This window comes from Chaetodon auriga, chromosome 8, assembly GCF_051107435.1.
Source record: "Chaetodon auriga isolate fChaAug3 chromosome 8, fChaAug3.hap1, whole genome shotgun sequence".
Taxonomy (NCBI): Eukaryota; Metazoa; Chordata; class Actinopteri; order Chaetodontiformes; family Chaetodontidae; genus Chaetodon; species Chaetodon auriga.
In genome coordinates this window covers 13,727,116-13,738,639 of record NC_135081.1, presented here as the reverse complement: position 1 = coordinate 13,738,639, position 11,524 = coordinate 13,727,116, and the positions used below count along the sequence as shown (strand labels likewise).

Sequence of the window (11,524 nt, the reverse complement as noted above, 5' to 3'; positions counted from 1 at the left end):
GTTCTTGTGTGCAATTATTTACGTTGATGTCAAAAAAACATTTTAAATATATCATAGAAATATAATATATAGAAATATCATATGTTAAAAATGAATAGAAACATCCAAGAGACCTGTTAATCTGGGAATAAAAGCTTTCAGTCCAGTGTTTTAAATTGTGCGTCGACCCTTTTACATCTGGATGTGTTGTCATATAACAAGTGCACTATGTGTGCAGTTTTGAGACACACTACATTGATTTGACAGCTATAGTTACAAGACTAATTACTTTGCAGATTGAAAGTATATATAGAGATGCAAATAATAGAATGCATTACCCTAACAGTATTTAATAGTTAAAATAAACTGCAACATTAACATGCTACTTACATGTTAATACACCAGCAGTTAGCATCAAATAATAGGCTGTAATATGTGATTTAACAAACACAGGAGTAGTTCTGCCACATAATCAGTACTTTTCTGCAATGATTCCTGCAGATAACGTAAGCTACATAGTTTGAAGCTACACTGAAGCAAAATCTTCAATGCATGACCTCTGAGGAAGGACTTTGACTTGTAATGGACTATTTTAAGTAAATGATCCCGGTTCTTCCAACAGTACCGCTTCAGGTTTGAGTGCTGCTGTCCCTTTAAGGAGGCAGGAGTTTCAAAGAGAGTGACGTCACACGTGTGGTGCGTTTCAGAAGACCGGGAACAGGCTGTACACGTTCACCTCAAGGCAAACTGCAACCTTCCACATATCGCAGGTTAGTAAATAATCAGCGCCTAGACTGTCCAGCTAGAAAGGACACACAGTATTAAACACTACTTAAGCAACGTGTATGTAGTTCATTCAATAAATCTTGTTATGATAAGTTACGTTATCGTAATTCCTTCATTTCCGAATGTCATGCTAACGCCGCTAGGTAGTTAGCGCTGGCTAGCAAACAGCTCTGGCCAACTAACATTTGACTATATGGTAAAAGCATGACTCTGCATTATTATATTCTTACTTTAGCTAGTAGCTCACTATAGCACATTTATATGCTATCAGGAATTGGACCAAAGCTCAGCTATGTAATGTTACAGCTCTTTCGCTAACCCAGCTAACTGAACGTTAGCAAGGACACATGGGCACTGCCAGCGTTAGATCACGCTGCCTATTTTAAACTACAGCACGTAGCTAACGTAGTCTTATGTTAACTTTGAAAGCACTGATAGCACTCTCTAGACATGTCCTTACAAAGAGTCAGTGTATGTCATACAGTCGATGGCAAAGAGCTGAGCGTGACCCCAGTTTACATTGTCCTCGTTTTGCTAACGCTAATTTCATAACAGCATGGGAGCAGTGGTGGAAGAAGCACAGCTGTGGGGTGAAAGCACCTCACACAGTGCCAGCCATTGAAATGGCTCTCTGACAGCTGTTGAACCCTAATAGCTTCCGGTTAATGTCTGTCGGTCACTTGTGTTTGTCAGTAGGCTTGTGAGTGCATGGAAATGCCATGAACTCAACAACACCCCATCAGGTCCAGTGGTGTTCAGATCTGCAGTAGAGGGACCGTGATGGACGTTTTGATGTCATCCTTGTGTTCATTAACGACTCATTTATTCAGTGCTCTAAGCTTTGCAGCTGCATTTCTTTTGTTTTTTTCCCAAAGTCCATAAGTGTTGCTGTCATGCCTGCTAAAAAGACCACCACCAAGAGGAAATCTGAGGCTGTTGTGGAGGATGAGAAAGACCTTAAGAAAGTGAAAGGTAAATCACTGAGGCAACCAGAATGGGCTAGACCCATGTCTCTGATCACTGACAGCAAAATAGTGTTGTTTTTGTGTGTATGTGTTTATGTTGTTAACTTGCTAGCCTTGCTGAAAAAAGATCATAGACACATAAATACACACAACAGACAAGGCTCCAGCCCAACCTTTTCACTATTGAAAACATTTTAAGAGCACCACTCAATCAACATGTAGCACAACACTTTCATGTTTTCCCCCATCTTACCTGTATCACTGATAGATGCTTTGGTAATAAATAGACAATTTAAAGAAATAAAAATGTGCTGTTTTATTTTAAAAAGTCATTTTCCATGACCTTTAAAGGGGGAGTGCCACACCTCCAAAAACCAGGAACTATCAACCAAAACAAAACATGAATTGAAAAAAAATGTGTGTGTGTGTGTGTGTGTGTGTGTGTGTGTGTGTGTGTGTGTGTGTGTGTGTGTGTGTGACAGTTTCCCACAGGAGTCATGGCAAGGAGGCAGGCCAGGTTCTTGTCCTAGGCCAGGGTGATGTTGGACAGTTGGGTCAAGGCGAGGACATCATTGAGAGGAAGAAGCCGGCCCTCGTGTCCTTGCCAGAGAAAATTGTGCAAGTTATAGCTGGAGGCATGCATACTGTGTGCCTCAGTGACACTGGCAATGTAAGGGACCATCTGTCTTGTTTTTTTGTCTTTTTGTTTTTTTCTTTGCTTTAATGAAAACTGAATGGCTAATGCTGTGGCTTTCAGTTAACATTTCATGTAAGGATCTAAGTTTCCCAAGTAAGCTGATGTGTTGTTTTATTTTTCTTCTTCTTGTGTAGGTCTACACATTTGGCTGTAACGATGAGGGTGCTCTTGGTCGGGACACAACAGAGGGGTCTGAGATGGTTCCAGGAAAGGTGATACTGGAGGAGAAGGTGGTCCAGGTGTCGGCGGGGGACAGCCACACAGCCGCACTCACAGATGATGGAACGGTGTACATCTGGGGTGCCTTCAGGGTTGGTTACCTGCTGTTTCAGCCACCTAGGCTTGTGCTTGGAAGTGTGCACTTCTGTGTGTGTGAGAGATTGGCCCTACGTCAAATTAACTAACTTGTTACCTTTTTTTAATCTGCTCTACCCATAAAACTTATGAGGACCAGTTGAAAATTTCTGTACTCGTGTACTGGCTGTAAATCATACGGTGATAGGAATGTGTCCACCGGTAGAGATTTGGCAGCATTGCTTCTAGTGCAGTAGCTATCCCTTAAGCAGTATTTACTCACTGTCATTCGCAGTGTCTGCACCACTACCCTGCTACACAGCAAGCGAGTGGGCGTGTTGATGACATTGCTGCTTCGAACTCTCCTCTGCTTGCCTGTATATTGCTTTCCACTCTTTCATTGACATTGTGGAAACATCCAAGTGCAGGTAGTACTGATATCAGCGCAAACAGGTCATCATTACAGATTAGTCCTCTTCCTCCTGCACTGTGTACCCAGGTCTCTCCCCTCTGTTACCAGTAAGGGACAATGCGTCTGACACTGACAAATGTGGTACATGTGTGAAAGGGCAACTCTGGACAATGTCCGGTACTGAATTTGTAGATATTGTGCCAAGTACATATGAGACAATGACTTTGGTGTCTCTGCTGTATATTAAGTGCGGGCAGTGTGATCCAGCTGCCTCGCAAGATCATGTGATTTGGGCAGCTGGTTTGCTTACCATGTTCTCATGCGACGTAAGAGCAACAGTCTGTGGTGATAATGCACCTCTACTGCATCTCTTGTGTTCTCATTTGGAACCTCACTATCATACAGTGTGTGCAGTGTGGGTCCATTCAAGATACATTTGCATCTATTTAAATTATCCCATGTGACAAAAGTCATGCATTATACATGACCCATTATCTTTTGATGGATTCAATTTAATTCAGTTTTATTTATATAATGCCAAATCACGACAGAAGTTGTCTCAGGACACTTTCCAGACAGAGCTGGCACAGACCAAACTCTGTGCAGATGGAAAGGGAGTGAAGAACAGTGGAGCTCAGTGTATCATTGGAAGTCCCCCAACAGTCTAATCCTATAGCAGCATAACTAAGGGCTGGTCCAAGACAAGCCTGAGCCAGCCCTAACTATAAGCTTTGTCAAAAAGGAAAGTTGTAAGCCTACTCTTAAATGTAGAGATGGTGTCTGCCTCCCGGACAAAGACTGGAAAATGGTTCAACAGGAGAGGAGTTTGATAGCTAAAGGCTCTGGCTTCCATTCTGCTTTTGGAGACTTTAGGAACCATAAGTAAACCTGCATGTTGGGAACGCAGTGTTCTAGTGGGGTAATAAGGTGCCTGACCATTTACTGCATTTCAGAATTTTAAAGGGAGCCAGTACAGAGTGGCTAATATCGGAGAAGTATGATCCTTTTCCTTGTTTTTGTCAGAACACGTGCTGCAGTGCTCTGGAGCAACTGGAGAATATTTAGCAACAAATTTGGGCAGCCTGATAGTAAGGAATAATCCAACCTGGAAGTTAGGAGTGCATAGACTAGTTTTTCTGCATCCTTTTGAGACAGGATTTGTCTGATTTTTGCAATGTTACGTAACCACAAACAGTAGCATTTGCATTAACCCGATGAAGTCCTTAAAATCTTATTGTTTAGCAACATTTGTCCCTGTACACACAACTTATACTGTGGACTCATGCCTCCTCTTGAACATACTTTCCTGGATTTGTCCATCTCTACTCAGTGAACAGTCAAACCTTTAGCATCTCAGCAATATGCCGTGTTGGTTGCACTGAGAAGATGCTCTGCTGCTTTAACAATTTAGTATTTTTGCCAGGTTTCACCTGCTGAGCTATCAGCAGCTTGTTTTTTTAAAAAGCAACCGTGTCTGTCTTGGCTACCAGACGTTCTCAGTTTGCATTCTTAAACCCACAAACCTGTTCATCCTCAATGGTTGTCTCTCTGCAGACCACACTAATAACCTCTACATGAGGCTCTTCCCACAGCCTGAGTTTTTGAACTTTTTCTCTGTTCCACCTGTTTGACCTGTGTAATCTCTGCGTCCTCTGGCTATGCAGTTGTGGCATGTTACATGTGGACAACAACTGCTCCACCTTGCACCTCACTGGAGAGAAAAGTAAAGGCGTTCAAACATAGCTTGATGATCCTTTATTAAGCCATTCATAATTGTTTTGGTCTCTCTGCACTCATTAGCTCTCCTGCTAGATAACCCGTTGGTTTTTCATTATTAATTCTCAATGGCTCACTGGCAATTACATCTCTATTACCTCTGCCTACCTTCTGCATTCCCTCTAGATTTTCGACAGTGCTGAAACAAACTATGCTTTCATTCTGTAACCTCTGTTTTATAAAAGTTTGTATTAACTGTTTTTATTGTTTCCCATCTGATTTACACTTATCAGCCACAACATTAAAACCAGATATAGTGAGTACCATCATCTTGTTACAATGCAATGTTCTGTCATGGCATTCATGTAGATGTTACTTTGACACACACCATCCGCCTAAACATCATTGCAGACCAAATACACCCCTTCATGACAACAGTATTCCCAAAACTGCAAAAACTGATTTGAGGAAAATGGCAAAGAGTTCCAAGGTGGTTGATGTGACCTCCAAATTCCCCAGATGTCAAGCTTCTGAAGTATGTGGTGGAACAAGTCTGATCCATGGAGGCCCCACTTGGCAAAGATCAGCTGCTAACGCCCTGGTGCCAGATACCACAGGATCCCTGCAGAGGTCATGTGTCCATACCCTGAAGTGTCAGAGCTGTTTTGGTGGCCCAAAGGGGACTTGCTCAATATTAAGCACGTGGTTTTAATGTTGTGGCTGATTGATGTATATTTTGAATGTTGTCTTTATGTTCATTAAAGCCATTTTTCCTCTGGCTTTAATCGTCTCCACTCTGTTGGGTTGTAGTCATTCTCCACAAGTCGGCTCACACTTTGACAAACAAACAAAGATGGCTGCGACCAAAACAGCCATAACCTGAAACATGAGCATTTTGTGTCTCTGGGTTTAACCACTGATGTGCTGGACCCTTTTCTTTCCAGGATAACAATGGTGTTATAGGTCTTCTGGAGCCCTTGAAAACATCTAACACTCCAGTCAAAGTCCCAATGCCGGAGGCTGTTGTGAAAATTGCATCAGGTAAGAACCGATCGTCTTTTGTGCCATGTTTTTGTTTGTACACTATGTATGAACTTCTGACGATGTTTCTGTTTTAATTTTCATGTATCTTTTAAAAGGTAATGACCACCTGGTGCTGGTTACACTGGAGGGAAACCTTTACTCGTCAGGCACTGGAGAGCAGGGGCAGCTGGGAAGAGTGCCTGAGCTTTTCTCAAACACAGGGGGCAGAAAAGGCCTCGGTCAGTAACTCAAGCCCAAAGCTTCAACTCATTGTGGAATACAGTTGTACAAGATTTAATGTCTGATTTGTGATGATGTTAACAATAGATGCTGTGGTGTCGTGCGTGTAATGGCGTTTCTGGTTGACTGTGTGCTGTGATTTCAGGCCGCTTGCTGGAACCACAGATAGTGAAAGTCAAAGGGAAAGTTCACTTCACAGATGCCTTCTGTGGGGCGTACTTCACCTTCGCTCTGTCAAAAGAGGGACATGTTTATGGATTTGGCCTCACCAACTATCACCAGCTGGGTTAGTATGGCACATCAGAGCTTAGTCCTTTTGTCAATTTCAACTGATCCAGTTTTTGTTATAATTTTAACTTAAGTGGTATCTGACATTACTTCATCATTGGCTGTGCCCACATTGTGCCTGAAGGTAATTGCGTCAGACATTGTGAAGTTATTTTATGTGTCTCTTACAACTTTTTCTTTTTAAATCCATCTGCTCAGGCACTAAAGACACCAGGATGTGCTTTTTCCCAGTGAAACTGACGTGCTTCAAGAACTCCACCACGTCCTGGGTGGACTTCTCTGGAGGACAACATCACACGGTCTGCCTTGATGCTCAAGGTAAGCGCTTTCAGGCCTTGTCTGATCCAGATTTACACAGATCTATAAAACCAAACAGGTTGTAACAGGTAATAAGATAATATTCAGCTGATGGTACAAATCATGTTTCGGCACTCAGGTTTCAGCTGAGTTAAGACTACGTGTTGACAGTTGGTCTGATTTTTTTTTTTTTTTTAAACAATTCAATATAACCCACACCTCAGGTGGTTTTATTAACAGTAACCTGACAAACAAACAGTCAATGACTCCTTTTTCTCCTCATCTTTCAGGACAGGTATACAGCCTGGGCAGAGCAGAGTATGGGCGTCTCGGTCTGGGAGAAGGAGCCGAAGAGAAGAGTGAGCCTACGCCGGTGATGGGCATGGAGCCGGCCAGCAGAGTGACATGTGGGGCGTCTGTCAGCTACGCTGTCACCAGAGAAGGTGAGAAGCAAATCAAATGCAACAGAGGACTGCAGCAGTGATCCACTTCTGAGTCTGTTTCATAAATGTGGCACATTACTTGCTTTTAATGTTGTTGATCAAAACAACACACAGGACTCAGTGTTTCTGTTGCCTGTGCTTCCTCCAGGATCTGTGTATGCGTGGGGCATGGGCACCAACCTGCAGCTCGGCACAGGAGAGGAGGATGATGAGTGGAGCCCTGTCAAAATGACGGGCAAGCAGCTGGAGAACCGTGTAGTAATGATGGCCTCCAGTGGAGGGCAGCACACAGTCCTTTTGGTCAAAGACAAGCAGGAGAGCTGATGTCCATATCCAGCAGAGGATGATGGGGAATCTTCAGATCTGTTTCAAGGTGGGGCGTTGATGATGATGATGCCCAGATCTGGGGATGGGGTTGATCTATTTGTGACTTCCTGTTCTGAGCTGAAATTCAGGTCCTTTTAAGGGAACTTTTCTCAGTGCGAGGAAAAATGTTCTTGGACGTTTGGTAGATGGTGACAAAAGAGAGACTATTTTTTTAAATCTAGTTTTTGGTGTTCTTCTTCCAATTCTTTTCATTAAAAGTCATTCGTATGGCTGTAAGATGATATATGTGATGTTTGTGAATGTGAACACTGGCTGCACGAGAGTCCAAACCTTTTAATTACATCCCCAAACAAAAGTCTTTTTAATCATTTTTTTTTTCCTTCGCTTTAAAGCAATAATTTCATCGACCTTGTTTCAGACATTTGTACTCAGAGAATTCAATATGTGAGACCAGTGTTCATTTTACCTTGGGCACACACCGGTGTTGTGACTATTTGAACATTTGGTAACGCGTCATACTGTATCCTGCATTCTGTTGCTTTTCTTGTCAGAAAATAAAGATTCCATTTTAAGTTTTTAAGCCTTATCTAATGCATCAAATGTTTAGCAGCTACTTTGATAATTAATTAGTGGAGTTATTTTCAATGCAAAAATACAGAACATTTCCTGGTTCAGACTTTGGGCAATTCATTCGGTCATTTTAAACTGTTTTCTGGTATTATCTATAGAAAAAAAAAAAGTATGAATCAGCAAAATAGTTGGCAGTTAGAGCGATGATGAAAATTTGTAATTGCATCGCTGCTGTGCTGTAACCACAAACATGTTGGCAGGGTGTTAAATCTAACAGCTAGCAGAAGGGAAAATCCAGCCTGAAACAAAATCCTTATTATCCCAGTAAGCTTTGATGTTTCAGTCAATATCGAAGGCTTTTGTTGACAAATGACAACAAATATTCATTTTTAATGTATCCATTGGTGTGGATTTGAGCCCCTTTTGTCGCTTACAACTTACGTAAAGAAATGGCTCATCTGCTGTGTTGATAGTGAAGAAAGTCTCCTGCTGATAAAATCCTACGTGAATATATTGTGACTGTAAAAACTTCAAGAAAAAACTTTTTTTTTAATCTAATAGTGAATTAAATACCTGACAAATCAGTAAACTTCATCAAACTGATGCAAAAATCATGACAAAATCCAAAATTGCAATGAAGCTGTCCATTGATTTGCATCACTAACCACAATGAAATGCACTCAGGGATATTAAAGGGATTAATGCTGACAGCTTTTTATTGACTCATGGCTCAACAGTCTGACTTATGTTCCAGGATGTTGTTTTCTGAGTCCATTGTGTTGACGATATAACTAATAATTTAGCTCAGTTAGGATAGACATTAACATCAGCTCTGATGACACCGTGTCATTTTTCACCCTTTTTTTTTTTTTTTTTTTCTTCAGTCAGCAGTGTGGACCGCAGCTGCTTTATGTCTATTATGTATGCAAACAACACATTCCATACTCACCCAGTCATGAATGTTAATCAGAAACACTTAAGGATGCAAATGATGACTGAAGTACGTACATCAAAGCTACATGCTTTTGTGTTCTATCCGGGGTGAAATGCACAGGGTCCTCGCTCGTCTCATCTTTCTTTCATCTGGTCAAAAGGACCAATGATGAAATTATATTTAAAAAAAAAAAAAACACTTGTGGCTTTGAAATGCTAAAGTATCTTTCGTAAGCAGTTAATTGATCAGACTGAACCTCTCCTCTTGTTTGTTTGGCACCGTGTTTTGTGCTGTGACAAAGAAGAAATGTCAGGAATACATCTGAATGCACCGTTCACTGCTCATCACTAATGGTTCTCCTGAAAGCAAAAGTAATGATTATTTTTAACACACGGTGTCAACTTGTCCTTGTTTTTTTTTTTTTTTTTCCAGTAGAAAACATCTGAAACACTGAGATGCACTTGAATGCATGGGGTCTCAAAGCACATTCTTCTGCAAAGAACATGTTCCTGGTCTCTATATGCTGCAGCGACAAAGTGATTTCACTCTGTAGTGTGGCTGCAATTTTGCACACTTTGTCTGAGGGGTCCACCCCTCCGTGTTTTAAAATTCAACATTTTCTCGGCCCCAGTTCAGTAATGAGCTGTTACAATGCCAAACACCAAGCAGAGAGAATTACTCTGTCATATTATTATGACACTGATTAAGTGGCCTTCAGAAGCACACTCATTATTTCACTGTGCCTGAATTTGAGGCAATTAAATATTTGACTTCAGATCTTTGTGAAACCTCCAGACCAGATAACATTTCTTAAGCCTGTTGTTGCATCTCTGTGTTTGGTTCAGACCTCCAAAACAATAGAGCTGAATTCTATTAAAGAAAGGAAAAAGACGTTCACCGCGCAGGTGAAGGTAAATTGGCTTTATTTAAGCTGTTAAAAGCATCAGTCCTTGTGATCTGTTGACAGCTTTTCACATGCTTTAGCTCACAAAGTGTCGTAATGCCCAGAAACCGTCTCCTACATTTCCAATACAAAGAGAAACATTCCTACAGAGATTCAGCAGTGACATCCTGTGATTAATTCCTTTCACTCGTACTAAGTACACCGGATTTTTCATAATGCACTTCAGGCTCTAATCATCCTCTCTCTGAACTAATCACAGAGGGGACCGGGGAATCTCAGACACCTGCATTGCCACACATTTGGTGTGATAATAGAAAGAGCCAAATTAATCACAGCAATTGGCTGCTCCACTCAGAGCTGTACGGAGGGCTGTCATAAGATTTTGTTTTGTTGACTGTCTTCGCAGGTGCTTTAGACGGCACATCTGACAGGCTGCGCGATGCATTCTAAAACATGCTCCTAAAATTCGAACCTTACAACAGAGCACGTTTTCCATCATGTTTGCGCTGCCTTGATTGAGATGTGGCAGCCCTTGAGTCGCCCTGCTGCTTTCTTAATTCATTTCAAGCACTCAGTGCTTCCTCTCAAGTACATCTTAATCAAGAAATCTCAAGGTTTTGTGATGATTACAATGCTTCAGTGGCTCATCACACTAGGAACCTGTTGAATATGGCCCTGCAGGAAGCTGTTGTCCAGATCATTTTCTTCACACTGTGTCTCTCTCTCTCACTCAGACAAATTACACACTGTGGATAAAATATATGTATATTAATATACATGTGTATGTAAGTGGGGAGTTAATATGTAGAAAGAAAACATAGCCTCAAACACAACATGCCTCCCACACTACACCTAACATCCATTTTCCGTTTTCTATCATTACCGCCCTCAAACAGCAATAACAAATGCCCCCCGGCCGCTACTGATGCACGAAGTATATGAAGTATGAAAATCAATAACTGTTGCCATGGCAGAGTAGATGTTGTTTTGCTGTTGGCACTAAAAAAACATGTATTTCTGCAAGCATGCACAGGAAACCAAATAGCATATTATTAGTAAATGAGTGCGCTCTTGCTGTTAAGCTGCTGGTACTCCATTGCCTGTGGACCTTGCTTGTAATTACTGGGGATTGCATTGATAGATTTAGCTCCTCATCCAGTGGGCTGATGGCTTCTTGTGAGCCCTGTAGTGGAGGACCAACCGCTGTGCAGGGGCTTGTAAGAGGGGCCAATCTCTTGATTTGCTCCATGTTTACAGATCTGTTGTATTGACCACATGACAACGGGCATCAGGGCCCGGTAATGAAGCACCATGGCGTATGACTCATCTCTTTAATGGGCTTTTCTTGTCATTTTCTCCATGTACATGGCATATTGTGTCTGTGCTAATTACTTACAGAGGTCCACATCCTGTGAAGGATGTGAACTCTTAGGGACTGTATGAAAATTATTAGCCAAGGGGAAGGGTCAGTAAAAGGGGAAGGGTATTTCACGTTTTATTTTGGCTGTCTTATAACGTTGTTGAACTTAGACAGTTAAGAAAACAGATCAAAACTGACTCCAGGGACATCATCTTTTTTTTTGTTAATATTCCATGCATCTTCTTCTGGTGCCTACATTACCCATAATACAGTTCAGTCAGAGATTTGG

The 11,524-nt window shown here is 41.6% G+C and overlaps 1 protein-coding gene across 1 annotated transcript; it reads left to right on the top strand.

Annotated features, from left to right (window-relative positions):
• Positions 1-685: 685 nt before the first annotated feature.
• On the top strand, positions 686-8,195 carry rcc1 (regulator of chromosome condensation 1). The gene is made up of 10 exons (XM_076738257.1): positions 686-749; positions 1,641-1,737; positions 2,213-2,400; positions 2,562-2,738; positions 5,794-5,890; positions 5,989-6,111; positions 6,258-6,398; positions 6,599-6,718; positions 6,988-7,140; positions 7,289-8,195. Exons 2-10 carry the CDS (start codon positions 1,659-1,661, stop codon positions 7,462-7,464), a joined length of 1,254 nt encoding a protein of 417 aa, XP_076594372.1. The 5' UTR covers positions 686-749; positions 1,641-1,658; the 3' UTR covers positions 7,465-8,195.
• The last annotated feature ends 3,329 nt before the right edge of the window (positions 8,196-11,524 follow it).